Source organism: Rhinatrema bivittatum, chromosome 5, assembly GCF_901001135.1.
Source record: "Rhinatrema bivittatum chromosome 5, aRhiBiv1.1, whole genome shotgun sequence".
Taxonomy (NCBI): domain Eukaryota; kingdom Metazoa; phylum Chordata; class Amphibia; order Gymnophiona; family Rhinatrematidae; genus Rhinatrema; species Rhinatrema bivittatum.
The window spans coordinates 207,818,168-207,844,120 of record NC_042619.1 but is presented as its reverse complement, the minus strand read 5'-3'; the positions used below and the strand labels follow the sequence as shown (position 1 = coordinate 207,844,120).

The following is a 25,953-nucleotide window of genomic DNA, read 5'->3' as shown; positions in this document are numbered from 1 at the left end:
TGTCCCCCTTAGCACATAGGCCCCATCCTACTACCTAACTATCTAGCAGTGACTAAGGTAAATTACGATTGTTTAAGTGATTTGCTGGGGGCTGTGGGATGAGGAGGAAATTCGTCTGGCTTTCTACATTCCAGACGGGCCCTTTAGCTGCCCGGTTCTACTGCTGGTCCAAAGCAGCATGCCTTGGCCAGCCAGGTCGTAGACCCACTAAATTGACCGAGTACTCCCTTGGTATTAAGTGCATTATAGAACAAGTTCAGTGTGTAGGCTACAAAGGACCATCCAGACTGAGAATGTGACTAATAAATCCTAGAGGGCCAGTGATTTGATAATAAATGTTCTTCTGAATGTTTCTCACCTGAGTGTAAAAAGCAGATCATTTACTTTACAGGGGCTCTTTTATTAGCTGTGCATAGGTGGGATTGTTTTGCTTACCCATTGCGCGTCAGCATCCTTATAATTGTGGAGAGTGTTACTACAATAAATCATCATTTGATTTATGGTGTGTTGTTGCTGTCCCTATGAAGCACTTCTAATGTATCACATCTCCAAAGAGAAGGAAAGCAAGACGTGCATACAGCGTTGCCTGATATTGTAGCGCTTACAATTTTTCTTCAGCATAATGTATTTTTATACGACTGTGTGTTTCATTAGGGCTTTATTTACCATTACTTTATCACAATCTTTCTTCTAACCAAAGTTATTGAGGTCTTTCATGCGGAGTGTAGCACTGTAATTTATAGAAACCATCCATACAGCTGTGTTTTTCAGACGCCTTCCTTGTCATTTCTCCCTAGGCTTCTCCAGGACTTGCATTTTTGGGCTGCAATTTATTACTGCTGTTATAACTTTTAGCCACATAGAAAAACTATTTAATCTAAATAAAGGTGACTTTTTGCTTCTCTGCTCAACAGTATTTTCTGAAAGCTAATTCCTTACCCTTGATGGAAATAACGTGATCCAACACGTTAATACAATTTATCCATTAGCTGCTGGGCAGTGAGGTCTAAATACAGGCTTTACGTGAAAAGTGTTTGGGGAATCCAGGATTATTCCTGCTGGGCATGTGCTATGTGGTCATGAGGCCAAGGATCACGTCTTTAGTAAGCTTCAGTGCCTCATGAGAAGTTCCGCCTTTGCTTATCATTAAAATCTCACCCCAAAGCAATCTGGAATGTCTTCTGTGAAATGCACTGAAGGGAGGTGTTAGAAAATCAGTGTTGGATGTACACTTTGTGCTGACTTATTGTTAGACTGGCAGCACGTACAAAAATTGCAGCACCTCTTTCAAGACATTCTGAATATTTTGAAATAAGAATAAGTGCAAATTGGGTCTTGAAGAGAGAGGATTGCCTTAGTAGTTACTTTTGAGCTTAGGCCAGTCATCCTAGCAAAGTCGTTCCCAAACCTGTCCTGAAAGGTCCCCATCAGTAGGGTTTGCAGGATATCCACAATTAATATACATGAGTTAACTTTGCATGCGATGGAGGCAATGCATGTAAATCTGTCTCATGCATAATCATTGTAGATATGCTGAAAATCTGACTGGCTGGAGGTCCCCTAGGACAGGTTTGGGAACCTCCGGCCTAGGATATGAGCGTGCCTGACTGATAAACTGACTCCACGAACAGAAATCTGTCTTCTTTATTATGCCCTCTTTTGCATATCCTTTTCTGCCCAGTGGGAGCACCCAGCAAATTATTTTTGCTTCCACCAGAGAGAGCTGAAAGCAAACACTTTCCCTATGTGCATGCAGGGGCAATTCCAGAGAACTGCCTGAGATTGAATCCTCTACTGCCATGTTCAACCCCCAACCTCCATGTTCAACCCCAACCTCTGCAGACCTTTGCAGCAGTCCTTCACTATAATTAGGGTCCTTTGTTTTCAGTTTTAAACTTTTTTTTCTGGGAACTTTTCAGTGTTTATTATCATGTAAAAACTGGGAGAGAAATCAGAGTGAAAAAAGGAGTCTCTTTTCCACAAATGTTTCTCCTTTTTGCTTGTTATAAAAAATCACTGATAAATTCCCAGGAAAAAATAAAATAAAAACTGAAAACAAAGGTCCTTAATTATAATGGGAAAACACAGACATGTCCTCTCTTCATTTTGATTGAACTGAAACAACAAACCTCACCCTTCCTCCTCCTGAAATTTAAAAATAGACTAATATAGATAGAAAAAGGATGGTCAGAAACTCAAGAGGGAGTAGCTAGACAAATCGAAAAGACAGATGAACTGGAGCTCATAGTAACCTAGATACAGCAGACCTTGAAAACTGATCAGTTAGTAAACATTAAAAAGCAGTGTAAAACATTGGGGAAGGGAAGGAGGTCTAACATGGCACTGGAGGACCATGATTTTTCCTCTAAGCTCTGCAAGCTACCTCCTGTATTTCTATTTTGGAGAAATTTTTCCTGGTTTTACTGAGGAAGAGGAAGACAAGGGGGACACTTTCTAATGGTCATCCCCCAATCTAGACAACCCTTCCATAGCTTGTGACATAGGGAATGGAACAGAGAGATCACGCAGGGTTGGTTATACTGAGGTGTTTTACCCCAGAAAAATAATTTGAAAAAGAAAAAAAGTACACATTTGTTAACATTGTGCCGGTTCGATATTAAGAAGACAAGAAAAAGCTGAAGTTAAGTGTCCTATATAATTTATACATCGACATTGTGAATGGAAATCAATGATTAAAAAATTGAGCATAACAGTCTAAATACATTTGACTGTCTAAAACTTTCACAGCTAGCTCTTCCAAAGTGAATACTTTATGAGATTTCCGTTCGCATTAAGTAAGAAATCCAGTTTCCACGTACGATGTTTTTTTGTTGAACTGTAATTGAACTACATCATATTTTCAGTTATTATAGTAGTAGCTGGGGTTTTTCATGCCACCTTTTCTGCTTCGTTCCCTCTTCATGGTGCCTTTGGATGTTGGTGCCATTCCTTGTGCCATTTTGCCACTCTTGCTGCCTTTGAGGGTTAATTCACTGTTGTTGGTGCCTTCTTTTCAAGCCTTGGATCATTTTTCCCACTCTTGCCGCTTCTTTGCTCCTCTTATGGTAGCTTGGAAAATTCATGCTAGTGCTGGTACTCCTTTGCCCCTTTATGGTGCCTAAGGCTGTTCAGGGCAGTTTTGGTGCCCCTTTGTCACAGTCTTGATGTGTCTGAGTGTCTTCACTCTTTTGATAATGTGTACTCTTCAGTTTTATTAGAGCCCAAAATAGACTTTAATGCTTCCCCCATTGGCTTTAATGGTGAACAAATGAAACGAAAAAACAAATATTTTTTTGTGTTTGCAATGGACAAGACAAATGGAGGTGTCCTTAGAAACGAATGCATGAACCAAAATGAAAATATTTCCTCTGCGCATCCCTAGTCATATAAATGTAATTGTTTGTCTACTAGTTATTTTTCCCTAGTATTGTATTTCTGCAGTACTGTTATGGAGTGTCATGTCTTCCTTATTTTCTGTGTGATCCCCCTTGTATTATAGTACAACAGTTATAAGAAGGTGCTTTGATATGTTTTTCATTGTTTTTTCTTATTTAAGAAATGTTTCTGAATGCCTATCTCTACTTTCCATGCAAGTGTGTGTGTGTAGCTTGTATATTTAATTTTGAAAATGATAAATAATAACAAAAAAAATAAGCTGGGGAGAGCTGTTGGACAGGTAGTCAAATCCATGAGCTACTCAGAAATGCTGCCTGCCCACAACAGGAGAGTAAAAGGAATTGCCCTCACAAAGAACTTTAAATTCATGACTGAAAAATTAGTTCAGGGAATCAAGTTTTAGAGATATTGGTGATTTGGGGATGACATTGGGAGAATAAGGATCTCTACAATGGGGATGATTTATATCCATGCAAGAAGGACATTAAGGTTCCTACCCCATGTTTCAAGTCCTGAATTGTCCGGCATTGAAACTAAGCAAGAGGGGGCTGCCCAGACTGCGCTCCTGCACAAGGAAACATAAGTAAGGTAGAAAAGGTAAGCCATGAATGAATACGAACTGCATGAATCAGATAACAGGAGACAACACGAGGTGACACAGAGGTCCATTTTCTAAGGATTTAGGTCCCAAACTTTCCAGCTTAAGCACCTAAATTGATACCTTTGAAAATTGGCTGGAACTAACTTTAGGTGCCCATTATCACCAGGTACCGAGCTGGCGCAAGGATGGGGGAAGGAAGTAAAACCACTAGTGCTGATTTTCAGCCCTCCCACCTGCTTTTGTTTTGAACGTTGTGCCGGGTTGCCTCCAGTCCCAGGCATCTCCTTCCCTCGCGCGACTTTAGAAATATTGTACCGGGAGGAGTTCTGCCACCCCCCTTACCCTCCCTAGCCTCCCCTGCCTCTCCGCTTTTACCCACATTAAAAAATTGGAAAATGACTCTTCCAGATATCTTTATAAAGTGTCTTGGACAGATGAGGTATGCCAACGTGGCCTGGTTACATTTTGCCTCTTTGCCTCCTATTAAACGGCTCCTTGTATTCGAGGAGCATGCAGAGGCATTTCTCTTCCTAGTCTCTCATAACCAGACACTCTTCAGTCTTCTGCAGCTGCCCCTGCAAGCCTTCTCCTCATTTGGCACAGGATCTCTGTGTACGGTTTCCTGGAGGAAACCCACTCTGTCCTTGACACTTTCAATTAGTCTCTTGCATAGGAAATGTGCAAACACATTTAAGGTTATTTAGTCAGGATATCCCAGGAGTATTTCTCACTCACTCACTCACCTACCCAGAGCCCTAGGTAGTTCCAGGCTTGGGAGGGGGAGTGGGGGTCTCTTCACTCCACAGATGCTGGCAAATAAGAGACTTAAGTCCTGTCTAGTACCCCAGTCCTTCCACTGAGTCACACAGACAACCCGAACACATGCACCTCAAGCCAAGCGAAGCAAGCAGCATGATGCTGTAAAATACATGCTGTACACACTAGGAAACACATCTAATATAATTTTACAGTCCCCCAATGTTCGTAATGGAAGGGTTGCTCTGCAATCTGTCAGACTTGTTATTCACTCTTATTAGCAATTATAATGAGCTCAGTTGCTTTTATTTGTACACATTCATACATACTATTATTTGGTGACTTTCAGCAGCGTAAAACAGATTATTCCAGGAAATCTTTCTGACCCAGAGATGTTATTTTTATGGGTGCCAATGCCTGAGAAATCCTCTTGCTTTCTGTGTATTTAAATTAAGGGCCTACAGCTGAGAAGTTAAAAGCAGTACTCTGCTGCCCGTTTGATGCCTCTGCCACAGTTTTTAGAGATGTTTTGGAAATGTTATTGAATAAGTTTATAAAAAGCAAACTGAGTCTACCTGTGGGGGTAGCTTTTTGCCCCCTTTCTTTGAATTTTAAATTAAGGGCAGCACTTCATTTAACAAGGTAGCCCGAGTGCCTTTCTGCTGCTGGATATTGAATGCCGCTAAGGACAGGCTGCAGAGCCAAGTTCTTCCCTACCACGGTGTATATCTTCTGACAAGTAGTCAGGAAAAAGTGCAGAAGGAACAACACAAAATGCAAAAGCTGTATCTATGCGATTTTACTTGCCAATTTGTTTTATTCAAAAAAAATATCACACAGAACAGGGAAGGGGGGAGGCAAAGCCACAGATGAAACAATGTTGGTGTAGGAATGATAATGTAGAAAATTTCAAAAAACTTTCGGTTCAAGCTGTATCACTGCCCACTGCAGAAGGGAAGCAAAGCACTAGGATGGGGAGCTAAGAGAAGGTAAAATGGCAGAGGTTGTTAAGAAGACTGTGTGAGGCCTGCAGTAGAGTGGCAGCTGTTTTTATGCAGGTCTTGGTCTTCCCCCAGGAAGACTCACATTTCTTTCTGTGATGGGGAGCACAGATGAACCAGACGTATATTACCTTTCAAGGAAACCATGACCACCTTGATTTATTTCAAGTGTACCATTAGCAGTTTTTCTTGTAATGTTTTTACAGCTAAGTTGCCAGATACAGTTAATGACAGGCCAAGGTATGCATAGTTTAGGGTGTGCTTTGAAATTTGTGTTGGAGAGTTTTGGGCTCAGTTCTGTTAGTGATGTGTGATCCGGGGATACACGATTGATAGAAAATGAAAAAAAAAATTAATCTTTTTATTCTGTAGATGCAGCATTTCTGTATCTAGAGAATGTGCGTTTCTATATTTCTAAAGTCAGCACTGGAGTGGTGGTGGTGGGGGGGATGGGGATAGTGCCGAGGTCAGGGGGAACGATATTGTGTGCCCATCCTACTAGCCCCTGTCAATCTGAGTGAGCAGGTGTATTCACCCTAATCCCTCCTCCTCCTAGTCTGACTTCCTTACCCTTTGCCCCCGAGGAGCAAGGATTGGTTGGGGGAGGGGGAGCAGCACTATTATCACACAGGGGGCCATTTGCCCTAGAGCTGGCCCTGAATGCACTTACAGGGAGTTGTGGAGAGGTAGAAAAAATATGGGGAAAAAGCTTAGAAGCCTACATGGACCCTGTACAGTAAGCTTTTGTTTTTGTAGCATGTCATTAGAGTTCTGATGTCTGCATCCCTGACTCAGACTCAGCTCGTAGGGCAGCCAGGCCAGCAGTAAAAATCGTTGAACCCAATTCTAAGAAAGATTAAATGTTAATTTTGTCCTAAAGGACATTCTCACATATACTGCTGTAACAATATAAGGAAATTTTGAGTTTGAGGAAAGATTGAGAATACAGAGCTGAATTTTCAATTGTCTGCATAAGTCACCAAATCTGTGCGTAAGTGAGCCTGTGGAAATTTATGCAAATATTTTATAAACTGCATAGTGAGAGCTGAACAATTTATAAAATTCTCCAAGGACGAGCAGGATGTCAGTCCTCACACATGGGTGACATCATAAGATGGAGCCCAGCACGGAAAACTTCTGTCAAAGTTTCCAAAACTTTGATTTGGCATACTGAGCATGCTCAGCATGTCCTATACCACACGTCCATGTGGGGTCCCTCTTCAGTCTGTTTTTTTCTACCGAACTTTCACATCGCAGTGTGAGTGAGCTCTTCAGTTTTTTTCTTTAAAACTCTTTTTTCCCAATTTTCTTGAGGTTTTTCTCACGTTCCCTTGCTGCCAGGTCCTTCTCAGTCCCTCCCGTAGCCTCCTTAGATAGGTTTCTCAATGTTATTGGGTATGTTTTCTTTAGTTTCATCCTTCCCCATGTGGAGGTGCCTCGGTACCAGCCGGCCATCGGCGCCTGCTGCCATCGTTGCCGTTTTGCATCCCTTTTTTTGCTTCAAGTCATGGCCACTTCGGGTTTTTGTCGATGCCCCTGTTACCCTAGGGCAATGTTTATCATGGACTCCCATGATATATATGTCCTGTGCCTGGGGGCATCGCATGACTTCCAGGGTTATCGCAGGTGCCCCAAATGACCCCAATGGGATGTCGTGCCCAACTCAACAGGATGGAGAAACTCTTGGGGTCAGACAAGTCTGAGCCATCGACTTCAGCATCAGTGGCGTTCAACACCAATGGACCTTGGAGCCACACAGATAGACACCACGCCACCGACATTAGCGGGACTGTCAGTTCCACTGATGCCGTCAGTGGATAGGGCCACACTCGATCTCCTCCAGGTCAAGGAAGTAGGGTTCCTCATCTTTGACCTCGGCACTGGGGAAAGACCAGGCTGAGCATTGAAGGAAACTGAGGAAGCATTGGCACTGATCTCCTTTGATGCACAGTGCCAGACATAGGGATGTGCTGGCTCATGCTGTGATGCCCCCAAAGTGACCCTGTGGCGAAGGTTGCCCATACTCCATTGATGCCGGGGGTAAGCGATGGTCTCCACTGGTCCTGGTGCCAGGTGCCAATCCACCTTGAGGATCTGAGGAAGATCTGGCCACCCCTCCTTCCTTCCAGACTGTGTTGGCTTTGTCAACATTCAAAGAGGAGCTGGAGTGGCAAGTCCAGCTGATGGTGGAGCGGACACTGAAGGACATCAGTCCTGTGGCACTCACGGCACCGATGCAGCTCCTGTGAATTTTGGAACCACTGCTGGAGTGGCTCATTATGCTCATTTGTGTGTTACTGGCCTGGCTGGCACTAGTTCCCGGAAGGCCATCAATGCCTGGTAGGGCACCAATGCTTCCCCTGACTGATGCGGTGGTTGTTCCTGGTTCCTTTGAGAAGGAAGCTCTGCTAACAGAGATACCGTGGCCTGCTGCCATCATCCAGGTTTGCTGGGGCATGCACCAGTTTTGCCAGTGACTGCGCCTCTGGACAAAGGCCAAGGACCTGGGGCCCCATCCCATGTTGATTACAATGAGGATGAGGATCCCTATGACTCTTACAGGGATGATACTACGGACTCCTCCTCTATGGGCTCTGTGGGTCTCCCCTCAGAACCATCTCCTCCAGAAGAATGAAAGAGGTCCCCTTCTGAGGACTTATCCTTCCCAGGGATTATGCAGGTAGTGGTGGAAGCCATTCTGTTTCAGTTGTTGACGGAGGAAGATGCCAGGCACAAGATGCTGGAGATCCTCCAGTTTGTGGAACCTCCTAAGGAAATTTTGGCAGTCTCAGTGCATGATATTCTTAAGGAGCTGCTGTTGAGGATATCGAAACACCCCCTCACAGTGCCTCCCGTTAACAGGAAGGCAGACGGAGTCTACCGCCTCTAAAAGGCTACCAGATTTGATAAGCGTCAGCTCCCCACCAATCTGTGATCATTAAATCCTCCTTCAAGAGGCACCCCTGGGGAAGGACCACAGGGCATTAGATGCTCTTGGGAGGAAAGTGTTGCAGGTGGCCATGCTCATTACTTGCACCGCTTTCTACCAGCTCTACAAGAGCCAGTACTCGCAGAACCTTCTGAAAGCAGGTGCAGGATATAGGCAAGCAGCTGCCACAGCAGCAGCAGGACTCCCTCCTATCACTGGTGCAGAAGAGCCTGGAGTGCATAAAACACAAGGTCTGGGCGACCTACGATGTTTTTGAAAAGGCAGCGAGGTCATCTGCGGCAGGAATCGGTGCGGGCAGAATGGATGGCTGCAGGCCTCGGATCTCTGTCCAGAGGTTCAGAAAAGGCTTGCTGATGTGCCATGTTTTGGGGAGAATCTCTGGGATGTGGTGGCCCAGTTGCGGACCACCATGAGACCGTCCAACAGCTCTCCGCTGGCACTCCAGACCCATCTTCCTCATCCAGGAGGTTGGCGAGTTAGGGGCAGAGGAAGTATTTCTATAGCCAGAGGAAGCACTATCCTCAGCTCCCTCACTCCAGTCAGCAACATGTGAGTTCCCATGCCTGCCTCAGGCAGCAGAGAGCTCCCAAGCCCCAGCCGGCGCCTCAGTCAACTCCCAGAATGGGGTTTTGACTGGATTGGAGGGAGCGTAAGCCAGTTGCCTGTACCCGAGACGATGGATCCCCTGGTTGGGGGCAGGCTGTGGTTCTTCGCAAACTGCTGGCCCAGTATAATGTTGGACCAGTGGATTCTGCCCATCGTCCGTCAGGAGTGCCAATTAAACTTATTGGGTGTCTCACCAAATTGCCCTCTGTGCTCGTTTTGGGGGCCGGCATCGCATCAGAAAGTACTGCTTTTGGAGCTTTCCACCTTCTTAATGGCCAGGGTGGTCGAGCCTGTTCCACCAAGGCAGAGAGGGCAGGGATTCTACTCCAGGTATTTCCTAATTCCAAAGAGAACAGGAAGACTCCGTCCCATCCTAGTCCTAGGGGCCTTTACAATTTTCTAAAAAAAGAAAAGTTCAAGATGGTTTCCCTGGGCACCTTGATGCCCCTTCTGCAAAGTGGGGACTGGCTACACTCCCTTGTTCTAAAGGATTCATACACCCATGTTGAGATCTTCCCAGGTCACAGGAAGTATATCCAATTTGAGGTGGGGAAACATCACTTCCAGTACAGAGTGTTGCCGTTTGGGCTAGTGTCAGCCCTATATGTCATTACAAAATGCCTAGCCGTGGTGGCGACGCACCTCCGCAGGCTGGGAGTGCATGATTTCCCCTATCTGGATGATTGGATAGTCAGGGGTGCATCTCAGGCAGGGGCCATTCGGTGTTGGAGTCACTAGGGTTCATCATCAACTACCCAAAGTCCCATCTCAGTCCATCACCTCAATTGGACTTTACAGGAGCCCTGCTTAGACACAGCTTAGGCATGATTCTTCCTGTCTTGTTCACGGGCTGCCACCCTGGCGTTCACTGCGTCGGAGATCTGGGCAGCCAGCAGGTGTCAGCATGGCACATGTTGAGGTTGTTGGCCACATGGCCGCAACAGACCATGTCGCTCCCTTGCCACATTTACACATGCACAGAGCCCAATGGACCCTGAGGTTGCAGTGGCACCAAGCCACACACAGCTTCCAGGCTTGCATCCAAGTCATCCAGTCTCTTCAGGACTCTTTGTCCTGGTAGCGGGTACTCTCCAATCTGGAACAGGGGATCTCTTTCCAAAGTCCTCCTGCATCCACCCTGGGTTGGGGAGCTCATGTAGAAGGGCTCTGCACCCAGGGCCTCTGGTCTGCTCAGGAAAGCTGTTGTCAGATCAATTTCTTGGAATTATGGGCGATCAGGTACGTGCTATGGGCTTTCAGCGATTGGTTGTCCAACAAAGTTGTCCTGATCCAAACAGGTAGCGATGTGGTATGTCAACAAGCAGGGAGGTACGGGATCGTACCTTCTGTGTCAAGAAGTGGTTCAGATTTGGTCATGGGCCCTGTCTCACAGGATGGTGCTCAGGGCAATGTATCCGGCAGGTATGAAGAACATGGTGGAAGACAGACTTAGTCATGCCTTTTGCCCCCATGAATGGACCCTGAAGCAGGAGGTGGAAAATCGAATCTTCCACTTCTGGAGGAGCCCAGACATAGATCTGTTCATCTCCCCCTGGAACAGTAAGATAACTCGGTTCTGCTCCCTGTATGGGATGGACAGCAAAACAGCTTCGGATGCCCTTGCCAGTCATTGGAGCAAGGGACTTCTGTATGGTATCCTCCAATTCCTTTGCTGGCGAAGCTTTGCGAGGACAGAGGGACTATGATCCTCATAGCCCCTCAGTGGCCTAGACAGATCTGGTTTCCACTCCTATGGGAGTTATTCATCTGGAAACCAATCAGTCTGGGGACTTCCCCAGATCTCATCATGCAGGATCAAAGGAGGTTGTGGCACCCCAACCTCTGGACCCTGTCGCTCACAGCCTGGATATTGAGAGGTTAATCCTGCAACCACTGTATCTCTCAGGGGATGTGTCTCGGTTCCTAGTAGCTTCTACAAAGCCTTTCACTAGAAAGTCCTATGGACTGAAGTGGAGGAGGTTTTCATTGTGCTGTGAGCAGAAGACCCTAGATCCGTTCTCCTGCCCCACACAAAAACTACTTGATTACCTTCTGCATCTATCAGAGGCTGGCTTAAAAACCAACTCTGTTAGGGTCCATCTGAGTGCAATTGGTGCATACCACCAAGGTGTAGATAGTGCGCCCATCTCTATACAGCCTATAGTTGTACATTTTATGTGGGGGTCTGATTCAGTTGAAGCCTCCCCTAAGGCCTCCCACCGTGTCTTGGGACCTCAACTTAGTGCTAGCTCAGCTGATGAAAGCTCCTTTTGAGCTGCTACAGCCCTGTGACCTGAAGTGCCTGACCTGGAAGGTCATATTTTTGGTGACGGTCACTTCAGCGAGCAAGGTCAGGGAATTCCAGACCTTAGTAACTTTTTCACCTTATATAAAATGTTATCATGACAGAGTGGTCTTGCACACGCTCCCTAAGTTCCTGCCTGAGGTGGTGAAGGACTTCCATCTTAAGCTGTCTATCGTCCTGCCAACTTTCTTTCCCAGGTCCTATTTGCACCAAGGCGAATGAGCACTGCACAGTTTGGACTGCAAGTGAGCCTTAGCCTTCTATCTGGAGCAGACAGAAGCCCATAGACAGTCCACCCACTTTTTATTTCTTCTGATAGCAATAGGTTGGGAATTGCCATTGCCAAACAGACACTATCCATTTGGCTAGCACATTGCTTCTCTTTTTGTTATGCCCAGGCAGGACTACATCCTGAGGGTCATGTCAAGGGTCATTCTGTCAGAGCCATGACAATGTCAGTGGCCCACTTGTGAGCAGTTCCTGTGGAGGAGATCTGCAAGGCTGCAACGTGGAGTTCTCACCACACATTTGCATCTCACAATTGACAGGTTCAGCCAGTCTGTCCTTCAGAATTTCTTTGAGATGTAGAACCCAACTCTCCCTGCCTAGGGCCCAATGTTTGGCTTCAGGATGTCTCCTTCTCTGTTTCCAACAGCACTTTGGCACCTGGTTGTTGTCTGTTGGTCCCCTTTAGTTTCGGGGAGAAGCCTGTAGCTAGGGATTCACCCATGTGTGAGGACTTCCATCCTGCCTGTCCTTAGAGAAAGCAGAGTTGCTTACCTGTAACAGGTCTTCTTCAAGGACAGCAGGATGTTAGTCTTCACGAAACCTGCCTGCCACCCCGCAGAGTTGAGTTTCTCCTTTTGTTATTTTTCAATATAATTCTATGTTATAAGACTGAAGAGGGACCCCGCATGGACGCGTGGTATAGGGCATGCTCAGTATGCCAAGTCAAAGTTCTGGAAACTTTGACAGAAGTTTTCCGTGCCGGGTTCCATCCGATGATGTCACCCATGTGTGAGAACTACCATCCTGCTGTCTTTGTTGAACACCTGTTACAGGTCAGCAACTCTGCCTACCGTGGATTTCTACTTCAAAAATATGCACAAACATTTCAGTACATCCGTATAGTGGTAATGAAGGAAAACATATACTTTCTCTACCCATTTTATAAAATTACATGTTTGTATTTTATACATGTAATGATTGAAATATGCACATAAAATCCTGAGTTTTACACAGAGACATGTATTTTATAAATAATGCTCATATTCTGCATCTGAAAATGTTTACTTGTGTGCATGCTTGCAATCAGCAGCTCGCCAACACTTCCACTAGTTCACACAGACCACCAGCAGTTCACCTAGACCCTCCAGTAATTCACCCTGACCAACCCAGCATTTAATCCATCCAAAAACGATAAGACAAAAGACAAGTCCAGTTTCCATTCCATGACTTAATTAGCAAGCATAAAAGCCGATGGACAAGTATAGATATGCATGCACCTATACCGCTTACAAATAGCCAATCTGTGTGGGTGCTTCTGATCCCTGTTCAATGCACCTACACCAACCCTTTTTTTTCCCATAAGTATATGCATACTCACTATGTTTCCAAAATAGTATATATATGCGAGTACACATTGCTCGCATGCATATATGACGATTCCACACACAGAAACATTTTGAAAATTAACCCCATACTGAACTTCCAATGTGAATTTTCACATCAAATTTGAAAATCAGTTGTAATTATGGAAGTTGTGTCTGCTGGTAATAAGAAACTGATACATTTTTTTTCTATCCTTGGCTAAAATACATCTCTAATATCTGGAAGGATTGCTTCTTCCTAGAAATACAAATTTAGTGGAATACAGCATGTTTCATGTACAAATTTCAATTGACTAAGAAAATGTCATGGAATCTGGTAACTCGCAGATTCTTCTGCATCCCAGGTGCTGTGACTGCAAACTTTTTTGTTGTTACATTACATTAAAAAAATGCCTGGTATGGCAGAAGCATTCTCCCAGATGAGTTAGTGTTGTGTTCACTAAATGCAAATGGTTTCTAAAACGTCTTTGTGAATTCAGTAAAGATAACATAGAACACATTTGTGTTCTGTAAACTGAGTGGAAATATGAGGGAGGACAGGTGAAGGCTTAGAGACCAGAAAAATCATTCTGGTAACAGGCAGAAGTTTCCTCTGCTCTCCTTTATTACATTAGTGGCGCTAGATAATTCATTTAGCTAGAGAAGAGATACAAGCTCTGTGGGCCCAGTTTTCATCTCCTTAGTTTGCTGCCCAGATTGTTCTGAAAAGTGCCCTCATTCTTTCTGATGGACTCTCACTGATTGACTTACAGGATATATTTAGAGAGCAGCAAGATAATACTGTTTTAGCATGCCATAAATAAAAGTTACTTAAAATAAATCCAACCAAGTAGTTTGATAGAGATTATGCAATTTTTTAGGCTAATAAATATCTTAAATTACAAGGATTTCTGACTACATTAATGTCCCTCCATGGCCTGAAGAAGGGTTCTTGAATCTTTAACTTATTGAAGCATTAATCCTACCCAGCTACAGCGATGTAGACACAGTCTCTGTTAAACTGGCATTAAGTACTGCATTTATTTTAGGGATTTTGTATCTCCATAACTTGAAAAGCTTCAAAGCTGCAAGAGTTGGTCACTGGGTTTCTATCCAAACTGGATGGCATTTGATGTAGTGGTTTTAATTATGCATGAGTTTGTATATGCACTCTGCTAGAAAAATCCAGAGAGATTGTCTTCATATCCTAGAGCAAAAATCATGCTTTTTGTCAAAGACTACAACAAAAATGAATATGCCAAGTCAGAATGACTATTCTGTATTGATGGTGTTCCAGCTCGGTTCCCTAGATAAGTGTGGAAGGCTAATTCTGTGTGTATTGTTTTATTTTTGTCCTGTTTGTTAAATGATCATTAAACAGGCAGAAACCCAGATATCTTATAGCTATCTCCTAATAGCAAGGCTGAATTTTGGAAGTTAGTTATGCATAGAAATATATGAGGAGGTGCAGATATTTGACTGTGTAATCAGCTCTCGGTAACCGTACACGGGGTTGTAATCTGTCAAGTGGATGTATCAATCACAAAAGAAAGGCCATCTACAAAATATATGGTTGAGCATAACTGAGAGAAAGACCGCAGCATTAAAAGAGATTACATTTCAAAATTAAAGACTAATATGCATAAAAAGAAATTTCGTCAGACACCCTGGTTGACTCAATTATTCTCAGACTGGAGCTTGTCTTTGACCACATTATTTATTTTATTTATTTTATTTTAAATCTTTTCTATACCGTCGTTAAGGTGGGAACTGTCACAACGGTTTACAATTAGGCACATAAAGTAATGATACTAAAATCTGTCAGTTTATATAGATGTCATAAGGTTCGGTAACATAGTTTGTGATCAATGTTAATTGATAAATGTGATAATTCATGTCCGGGTCTCTGTCTATCATTTTCGAGTATAACACTAGTTTTATAATTGTAACTTATCGTTTAGTGATGGGCTATCTATTAAAAACTACACACCTAGTGAATACTGTAGTGTGTGTGGGTGTTCAATTGTTCGTACCTTGTACTTCCCTGGCTTCTATTCTCCCTTATCTTTTGGAAAAGCTTGTTTAAAGAGCCAGGTTTTTAAATTTTTTCTAAAGGCTTTGCTGTCTCTTTGTAATCGTAACTCCAAGGGCATGGAGTCCCATAGTATGGGTCCTGCCAAGGATAATGCCCTTTCTCTTACTTGTGTTAGTCTTGCTGTTTTGACTGATGGAATAGTTAGGAGTGCTTTGTTGGCTAACCTTAGGTTTCTGTTAGGGATGTGTATGCGAAGGGCTGTGTTAAGCCAGTCTGCGTTTTCATTGTGTACTAGTTTATGTATGGTGCATAGAGTCTTGTATTGTATTCTTTGTTCAATGAATACAATCATCTTCTTTACCGAATACAATCATCTTCTTTACCGAAGGACAGTTATTCCCACTCCCAATCGATACAGGCCCAAAATATGGAATACAAAAACCAAGCTCAAACCCTTCATGCAATATAACAGCCGCCTCCACTTTTGGGTAAATTTTAAGCCACGGCAACAATGCATTTACTTGAATTGGAGTAGGCGCACGCACAAAAAACCTCATTTAGAGGGACCTTTGGCAGGGGCACGTTTGTTGCTTAACACATTTGGAAATGGGGTGACTAGCCCCGCAATTGGTACAAACATGTCTAAATGTATAATCTGCGAACATGCATGTTGAATGATTGAATTGCCAGCAAATGTTGTTGATACTCAAACTGGCTCTACCCATGCTCTTTGTTGCGAGTCCTGGACAAAAGGGCCAATTAATCGCACTACTCAAACCACCAGGCACTCCTGATACAGAAGAAGGCTCCTTACTATTCATTTGCGTCAATCATAAGCCTACATCCTGAGTACCCTAAGACATGAACTTATTCTCCTCCATCCGATCTTGAATGCACTCATCATAAATAAGCCAGGAACAACCTTTGGACTCCTTTCTAGCAGCCAGAATAGCGTCTGCAGAAGCTAACAAAAATCCGTATTGTGAAGAGTCACGATGACCTATGACGCTTGCCAAATGATGAAAAGAACGTATCCAATTAAGAATATTCTATGACACTTTTTTCTGAGTCCCCGGGAAACGTTCAACACCTCTTTTTTTCTTTCTCTCCTTCCTCTTCCCTCTGCGACCCTCCAAAAGCTGAAAAATATCAATATATTTCCTATGCCTAATTTTCTTTCCCATACCAACCTGCGTTGGTATGGGATCTTCCCATACCAACGCAGGTGTCCCTCTATCAGCCCCCTTATTCTTAGTCCCTACACCTGCCGAAGACATGGCACTTGAAGAACTAGAAGAAGACAAAGAGGAGGGAGAAGAGGAGATGAACTGGATTTGTCACGTTTCCTCTTATATTTGGACTTTGCTCTTTTCTTAGCTCCGGAAGAATCACCGGCCCTATCCACTGCTGCTAAAATCCCACTACCAATGGAAGCATCCATCGACTGACTCCCAACCACCACAGAAGATGTGCCTAGATCCCTTCGAGTGCCGTGCATTCTCTGACTAACCTCATTCCCAGATCTGGGTACCTCAACAACAGCTGTTGTGTCACACTTGTTGCTGCCTGTCTTGCATTCTGGGTCCGGAATCAGAAGGAGGCACCGCTGCTGAAGCTGGATCACTGCACCAACTTTCTTGTTGAGATGTACCAGGTCCCTCTGATGATTCAAACAATGTAACAGCCTGTGAAGGGACTAAAGGAGCCACAGCAGAAGGCCCAGCAAATTCCGCCATACCAGGCCCTCCTTCTGCCACTCTTGTCCCCTCAGCAGGAATGCTCCAACCTGAATAACCCCCAAGGAGAGGACGGCACCCACCTGGGCTTGTCCCGCCTAACGAGAAACAACAGAGGTCAGATCCCATCAGCCAAGGAAAAGAGGGACCACCCCAACTAACACCACCTTGCCCCAGGAACCTCCCGTGGAAACATGGGCTCATTCACTGCAGCAAGGAGTTCTTGCCCAATAGAGGCTAACTGCGAACTAGGGAGATCCCAAAATCCTCTACAATTACTCATTTGCCTCCCCCAACCCATACTCCAGTCTGGAGTTGCAGCAGTATCAGTAAAACCAGCAGGCCCCCCCCCCCCCCAACCACCCTGCATCACCGGTATTCAACATTCCCCAACAATCGGGCCACGAGCTGCTAAACCCTGATGCCCCTACATCTATATTCCTACTCTCACTATTGTCTGAAGCAGGAAAAGACTGATCAACAGCATTAGCAGCAATGGCGGCATAGCCACAGTGATGTCCTGGGAAGGGGGCAGGATCACAGATGCACTGCCTGTGCCGTCAGAAAGAGAAGCGCTTCCAGCTACGGGACACCCATCTGCCGCTCCACTCTTATCACCCCTCGATGCCCCGATACCGGCACGGCTGCGCAAACAAGCGCACACGTTCTGACCACCCAGTCCTCTCCTCCCAACCGTACACTCTGCCGCAAGCAGGGTGGAAGGGATAGACTCCACCTCTTTACCAGCCAAACGGGACTGAGCATTTGAAGCCACACTCACCGCGGCAAGGGCCGCTGACACTGCAGCATCTGCTGAACTGTTCGTTCCCAACTGGTTCACTGCCACAGGACCACTATCAATCGCCTTGCAGCAATCTTCCGTCGCTACCGATACCTCCTCGGAGTCCATGATGACGAGCCGATCCTCTTGCAGGGCACCGGACCAATACACTGACAATAAAAGCACTCTAGAAAATACACTGCAGTACCAGCTAAAAAAACCCAAAAAAACGACCGCGGCAGCAACGAAAAGGAAAGTGCAGAAATGCACCATTGCTGGCACCCCGAAGCCCCAAACTCCTCCCCTTCCCTAGAAGCCCAGTGCCCTAAAAACAAATCAGCTCAAAGCCTGTGATATTTTAAAATTAAAATAGCGACGGCTACCTAACAGATTGGAATTCCAGTCAACACGTTCACCAATCCCTCTTCCCCATCCAACTCAACCCCCACCCCGCCCCACTCGGCCTACTTCAAGCGTAAGCCTGGCACCATATTACTTTGGCCGTTCAGGCACCAGGCCTGTCTGTCCTCCCAAAACTCCATCTGACAAAGTGGTAGGCATCATTAAAGAGTATGTCAAAGGGCATGCTGACTGCACATCATGGGAGTAGGAGGACTCATTGTGATGGTTTGTGACCTTAGATTACAGAGTCTTTTACTACCACTACTCATCACAAATCAATGTAAGAGAGAGTCCTTTCTCCTTAGAGCTTTCATTCTAATTAAGCAAAGATACAGGACAAAAGAGACTTTGGGAATTTAATTTATTAAGAAAATGGTTAACACCAATAAAGCTATGTGCAGGAGAATCAGAGGTTAATATTTAAAAAACAGCATAAAAAATGTGGGTTTTTAGTCTGAATTTGAATAAGGCCAGGACGTCTATGCCAAGCACACGGCACAGCCAGGTGGAAAGCATGGAGTCGGGAATTGGCGGTAGAGGAGAAGGACATGGATAGGAGTGACTTATCCGACGAGCGGAGAGCACAAGGAGGGCTGTAGAGAGAGATGAGAGAGGAAAAGAAGTCAGGAGCAGCAGAGTGAAGGCATAAGTCACACAGCTGCATTTAGGACAGATTGCAGTGGAGAGATAGCTCACTGGGAAGCCTGTGAGGAGCAGGTTGCAATAGTCTAAGCGCGAGGTGATGAGAGAGTGGATAGGGTTCTGGTGGTTGTTCAGAAAGAATGGGACGGATTTTGCTGATATTAAAAAGAAACAACACATTTTAACATTGTTTCGGACGTGTGCAGAGAAGGAGAAGAGTCAAAGTTGGCCCCCAAGAATATGGGCTGAGAGGATTGGGACAATGACTGAGTTATCCACAGAAACAGAACAGTGGAAGAGGTGAAGAGGATTTGGAGGGGACAATAAGGAGCTCTGTCTTGCCCTGTTGATTTTAAGGGACTACTGGATGGCAGCATAAGGTTAGAAGTCATATTCAAAGGGACTGCTGGGTGGCAGAAGGAGTGGGGTTGGAAGATTTCATTGTGGGAATAAGTCAAGGGAGCATGTGAGGTCGAGCTTCTAAGTGCAGTTTCATCCATAGGACATGCAGTTTATCCTTACTATGGAACTTCCTTTTCATGTTGTGGTCCTTCTTAGTGGAACATTATTTATGAATTAACTCTGCATTATTTTTCCTCTGCTAGCATCATTGCTTTCCAGATATGTTTTGGTGTAGCAGTCTTTAAAATGATAACTGTCCCCACCCCTGCCTGATACTCAGCACACCTTTTTTCTAAAGGAATTGTAAAGATGCTGATTTTTGTCAGTGTTTTCTTTGAGATGCCTCAAGTATACGTGAAATTCTCTGCGCCTCATTGGATAGCATCATATCTCAATAAGTATTGATTACTTTTCAGCATCTGGGTGATCGGTGGGCCGCCATCTGTAGATGGACAGAAGATCGTTGGATTCTTCTCCAGGATGTCCTTTTCAAGTGGCAGCATTTTACTGAAGAGCAGGTGAGTGGCATCATAGCAGAAGGTTGCTTTCTACGTTCTGTCTAGCGAATTCAGCATTTGTGTAAGGAGCTGGACTGACAGTACTAGCCAGTAAAATTCTCTATAGCCACCGGCAAGGTGGTCTACTACATGGCTGGCGGCAAGTCAACCATAAATAAATCCTCAAGCTTCCTTACCAATGCGCTCTCATCTCATTTCAGCCCGCTTTTAGGTGGGAAAGTGTAGCCCAGTCTATGTGATAGTTCATTCGTTAAATTCAAACAAGGTCGATGGTAGTGGAACAATGGAAACTAAATATTGACCCCCGATTTATTTAATGTAGACCAGAGAATGACTTTCAGGGTTTTGTTTTGTTTTTTTAACTTCATTTTGAGCTCTACCATGCCCTACATATTATCTGTTAGGTATTGCTATGTTGTATTTTGTTTCTCTGCCTTCTCATATTCACTTCATTGTACTCCAGTGGCATGCAAGACAAAGCAAGGCTATTTCAGGCAGCTTATCAAGTCAAGCATGTGTGATTAGGCTGGATTCTGTCAAATTGCTTGATGATACGATTAGGCAGTTATATTTTATGGAATTTAATTTTGTATTTTGGGCTGATTTTAATGTATGGGCTGCGATGATGATTTTGTTTGTGATTATGTATTTTATTGAATGTATAAATATTTATTGCTCAGATGTACATTGCTGAGAGTACCTTATAGCAGACTTTAATAAATGCAACTATTATTATTATAAGCGATCAATAATAGCTAGTGACTGAATCTCTGTGCCAATAAACCTGAGCCTTCGCTCGCTTCCCCAACTGGAATGAATTATTTTTTTATCCACTCTCTAAATTTAACTGATTTCAATTTCCTAAAACTTAATCAGTTTTGTGGACAGTAATTGAAACTAAAGTCATTCAGTTCTACATTTAATTTGCATAAATACATGTAGGAGATTTGTGACTAAAAGATCCGTATGGCGGAGGCAGCACGGCGAGCCTGTTTCACACTCTCCTGCAATTAGAGGAGGCACTGCTTTTATTTTTAATCTTAAATCCCCTTGCCAGAGTGAGCTTTGGCTTTCTCTGGTCACTGATGAAGCTTGGTGACCCTGTAGCATAATTGTAATGCTATTGTCATGCAATTATAGGACACCGAAGCTTAAAAGTGCTGGAAAAAAACCCAACTTTCAGCAAACTAGAACTGAAATAAGATTTTGATCTTGAAAATACGCTAATCTGTGTCAGATTATCAAGCAAACTCTGGGGTAATTGTTTAACACTTTTCTTTCTATAGCGTCTGTTTGATGTGTGGCTTAGCGAGAAGGAAGATGCAGTGAGCAGCATTCATACCGTTGAGCTAAAGGACCAGAATGAAATGCTGGACACTCTGAGGAAATTGGCTGTATGTATCTTTAAATTTTTTTTTTTTTTTAAATCATTTAGTGACAAGAACTGAGATAGCTCATTGTTAAATCTTTGTTGCTGTTTCTCTAATGTACATATAAATGCTGCTGCATCCCTACTGGTAAGAAATATAATAGCCAACCCAACTGCCTCTTTGGCATTAGAAAGGGACAGAGTTTAGGACAGTGAGATTGACCAAATCTTGTTACCTTCAATTTGTCCAACCTTTGCTTTTCCGCTCTAGAGAAAAAGGTAGTGGTTTTTTTTTTTTTTTTTTTAAATCACGAAACACAGAGAAATTTTGCATACATTAGCTTGCACACAAACCTGATTACATTTAAACTGTAGTTCAAAACTTCTTATAAGGACTGGATCACTTTCCCAGTTGGTTTTTTTACTTCTCTGCTCTTAGGCTGCAGAAAGGTTGCACAGTTTAAAGCAATGGGATTAGCTGAGCCTTCTGAGCAGTGCAGATCCATAACAAAAGTGTCAGACCACTGTGAAGCACGAAGTCTTACAGATCAATATTTAAAGCATGTTCAGCGCTATTTAGCTGGATAAGTGTAAATTATACAGCTAAGTAGTGACCGCAAAATATGTGCCTACTTTCAGTGACTACTGTTTAGCCATATAAGTCACTTATGAAGGTAAAATGTTAGCCATGTAACTTGTAGGCAGTTCAGGGTGGAGCAAGTTGGCCATATAAGTTATATGGCTAACTACCGATATTTGGTTTTAACCCCATATGATAACGAGGGTGCGCCCGGCACTGCCGCACTCTTTCTAACGCGGCCTTACTGTATCGACCCGTAAGCTAGATATGCCATACAGCAGGTCTAAACTTAGCCGGTTATAACGTATACAGCCAAGCACAACATTATATGCGTATATTCAGCAACATAGCCATGACGTTGAATATGCATTGTAACTTTGCCAGATAAGTTATATCTGGCCAAGTTACTTAAACGGCCAGCTTTGAATATTGATATCTTAATGTTTTGAAGTTTCTACAGAACACCCCCCCCCTCTCCCTACACCCCACAGCACAGCTCAGAAACTCGGCCTCTCAGAAGGGCAGACACAAATGTCACCTTCCTTATGCAAAGAGATTCAAGGAGAAGCTGAGATGTATCCTGTACCCTCTGGTGTCACCCTTGTAGACGCAATTCAGCTGCTCTGCCAGAGAGAAATAGCAACGGGAAGTACTTCATGTACTGCCAGCATGCACGTTGAAGACAGATAAGAGTAATGGCGCTCTGGTACGCGGGGGGGGGGGGGGGGGTTACTATTTAGCACTGATTACAGCAGATCTGCAGAAAATCCCAGAGCCTTGCATCCTGTATTCCTCCACCTTAGGAAGGGATCATTCCTACCCAACCATTTTTTTTTACAATTGGTTTTACAAATGCATGTTTTCCTTTCCCCCCCCCCCCCCCCCATTTTGTTGTGTTTTTATTTCTACTTTATTTCATTTTGTTTAAATAAACAAAAGGAAACAAAATTTTAAGGACCACTCCACCCCCCCCCCCCCCCACCTGCTGTTTTAAAACGCATGGTATGGGGTCTGGTGGTGCTACTGCCTATTCACCCACCTGCCCTTTAAAATGAATCTGTAGGATCCTGCTGGTCCCTCACCCAATATTCGTAAAGCTGGTGGCTCTGGGTACCTCTCCCTCAACCCTGATCCCCCTTCACCCCCCCCCACCTGCTTCCTGCTCTGTGTGTAGTGCTGCTCTGACAGCAGCGTAACTAACGTAGCACTGCATTGTTGGCAAAGTAAAACAACAAGCTAAGCTAAGGGGGAGCTTTGCTTCCAACTCGATGTGGGGAGGGTGTTTTGGGGGAAGGCAGGAGAAGATCAAGGTAGAGAGGTTGTGCCCAGGTGACTGGAATCACCTTCTTTTACAAAGATTGGGTGGAGGGTCTGGCGGGAGGGCCTGGGACCTAAGAAAGATTGGGTTAGGGTGGTGAGCATGGGACCTAACGGAATTTTTCTCTTAAGTACTTCAGGCATATCATTGGTTACCAATAAAATTCAGAATACAGTATAAAATCCTTACTATCATCCACTCACTCATTCATAACGCTTCCTCCACCAGACTCTGCTCTCTTCTCCGTATTTACAAGCCCACTAGACACTTGAGATCTCTAACAAAAAACGTTCTTGATATACCTTCACCTTGACAAGCTCATCTAGACATCACAAGAAAAAGGGCCTTTTCTGTAGCAGGCCCTATCCTCTGGAATGCACTACCAGACTAATTAAGATCCCTATCTAACTCAACTCATTTAAAAAAATCTCTAAAAACATATCTTTTTCAAATTGCTTTCAAAATTACTCCTATCAAACAATAATTTCACATCCATGTACACTGTTCTGCCCCCTCCACCCTTCAATTACATGGCACTTACTTTGATTATGTTATATTTGAATGTTGAAATTTAATAATTTATGGATTTTTATTTATTGTGTTTTTTATTTTTATTATGGTTTTTGTAATTTTAAGAAATTAATTTTTTTGATTTATATCTTTGTACATTGTGTTGACTAAACTCAGCATTTTCAATAATCACAAGCGAAAAATCTTGTCGAGAAATTACAGCGCCTTTCAGAAAAAAAGAAATAGGAATTACAAATACATATACATCTGTATTATAACTACAGCACTGATTTAAATAAAAAAAATATGGGGGCTCTTAAATAGGGGTGTGACAATACAGGAAATATTTCAAAAAAAAGGAAAGAGGTTAGTCATTGAGTTTCAACGAACATTACATTTTACCAAGCCAAACTAGGGGTTAATTAGGTACGTGAATCCAAGAACACTCTTAGTTGGGGAGGATCAAAAAAGATATAATTCTGATCTTGATATTTACCAGAACATTTAGATGGGTGCGCAGTATAAACTGTGCCCCCATCTGTATAATTTCAGAACGCATAGTTAGAAATTTCTTTCTTCTAGACTAGTTAGGTCCGGATAACACCAGACCTTTTGGCCATAGAATGGTACAAGCCTATTACGAAAAAACTGTCTGAGAATATTATTCCTATCTAGTAAAAATGCAAATGATACTAGAAGAGGTCTTCTTCCTGCCACCAGAGTCTCTTGAGACATCTCGAGAACCTCAGAGATGTCCATGGCCAGCAAACGATCTTGCACGTCTTCACCTAAACCCGGTGCCGAGGGTAAGTAATAGGCATTAGTAACTACTGGTCTGGCTGATTCTGAAATCTTCAAAATTTGGGAAGTATATATTTTAAACAGTTCCATTGGAGAAATCAAATTGACAACAGGAAAATTCAGAAATCTCAAATTGTAGGAAGACAAACTGTTCTCTATATTTTCCATCTTTCTACTATTTGTCAAGTCAGCTTGTATCAAATTATGCTGCACTTTTTCCACTCCCACCATTTGTTGATCCAAAGCTTCACTCTTCTTATTTTGCTGAGATAACATATTTACCTTAATTATCTCTTGATTTTTTATTTCTATGGTAATCTTAGATAGGGAAACGATAGAAGCTTCTAAGGATTTTAAAGCAGTCCAAATAGTTGCTAAATTCATCTCCGAGGGTGGTTGGATATTACCTCCCAAACCAGGCGTTCTAGGAGTGACTACACCTACCCCCATAGCAGTACCTGTCCCGTTATCCATGGCTGGAAGCGACGGGCAAATCAGCGTTATTCCTACTGGTTCATGCGATACAGTTCCCACTCCACTCCCCACAAAGGGATCAGGTAACGCAGAGCCTTCATTCCCGCAGATTTCATGCAGGATTCGTTCAATCGTGGCAGCATTCGTAGTCCCCCTGGAGATCATCCTCTGTTTCCTCTCCCGCTGCCCGCTCTCTTCTCTGCATGGGGGTTCAGGCCTTCTTGGAGCGCCGGGGCTTAACGAGATGTCAAGGGTCAGAGGGGGGAATGTTGCACACCCATCTGCCATCCCCACAGCGACCAGCCCTCCCGGCGTATTCGTTGCCGTCGGTGTAAAGAAGCTTGCAATCTGCGGCTGTAAATTCTCTAGTGGAGAGGAGCTCAATCCTCCTCCCCTCACTTTCACCTTTCTTTTCGTATGGGGCATCTGAGCAGGAAATTCAGGAATTAGGTAATCGGATTGAAGAGCTTCAACTGACGCGTCTCATCAGGCAGCCATCGATGAGATTGCTATGTTGTTTGCAAACAAAAGGACATCCCTAGCAATCTACTATCTAAATGTGATCCTTTGAGCTCACCTCACCTGTCTCCAAAGAGAAGGAAATGAATCCGCTGATGCCCCAAGGAGATTTTTCCCATTCACATGGAAATATTGTGTTTCTGTTTAAATGTAGAAACACCTGTATAAACCCTTAACAGCTCATTCAGTTAAGTGGCTGCCAACGTCCAACTTCAATCCAAGATTTGCACATTTTCGGCAGGCTTTCCACCCTGTCATCTGAGATGGCCAAACTTAACTAGGGTGGGTAGCATTTATTAAAGTTGCTAACAATCCAGCCCATCCCCCTTCATGATGACATCTTCTGGAAACTGCGAGCCAGCCGCAAGCCTTTCCTCAGAGCGGCACAGATTTTCATTCAGGCCATCGCTGGGAAAGAAGGGGAGAAAAGTCTGACCCTCTGGCAGGCTGCAACAACTGCCACAGCTCACGAAGGTGTCCGCCATCTGGTGGAGGAGTGCCCCGCTCATCGTCCCGAGGAAGGATGGGCTTCACTGGACCAGCTCGCTGCCAGTGCATTGCACTTGCAAAGCTCTGCCAAGCTCAACAGCTGATTGCTTATATGAAATCTTTAAGCATGTCTGTGTGAAGAAAAGGGTTTGTTTACAGACATACGATATATT

At 43.9% G+C, this 25,953-nt stretch overlaps 1 protein-coding gene across 1 annotated transcript in view; it reads left to right on the top strand.

Moving 5' to 3' along the window:
• The window catches only part of DMD (dystrophin), a 3,148,630-nt gene that overhangs the window by 1,252,773 nt on the left and 1,869,904 nt on the right, over positions 1–25,953 (top strand). Inside the window, exons 14-15 of the mRNA XM_029603105.1 lie at positions 19,619–19,720; positions 21,007–21,114. Coding sequence (XP_029458965.1) covers positions 19,619–19,720; positions 21,007–21,114 — 210 coding nt within the window. The remainder of the gene's footprint in view (positions 1–19,618; positions 19,721–21,006; positions 21,115–25,953) is intronic.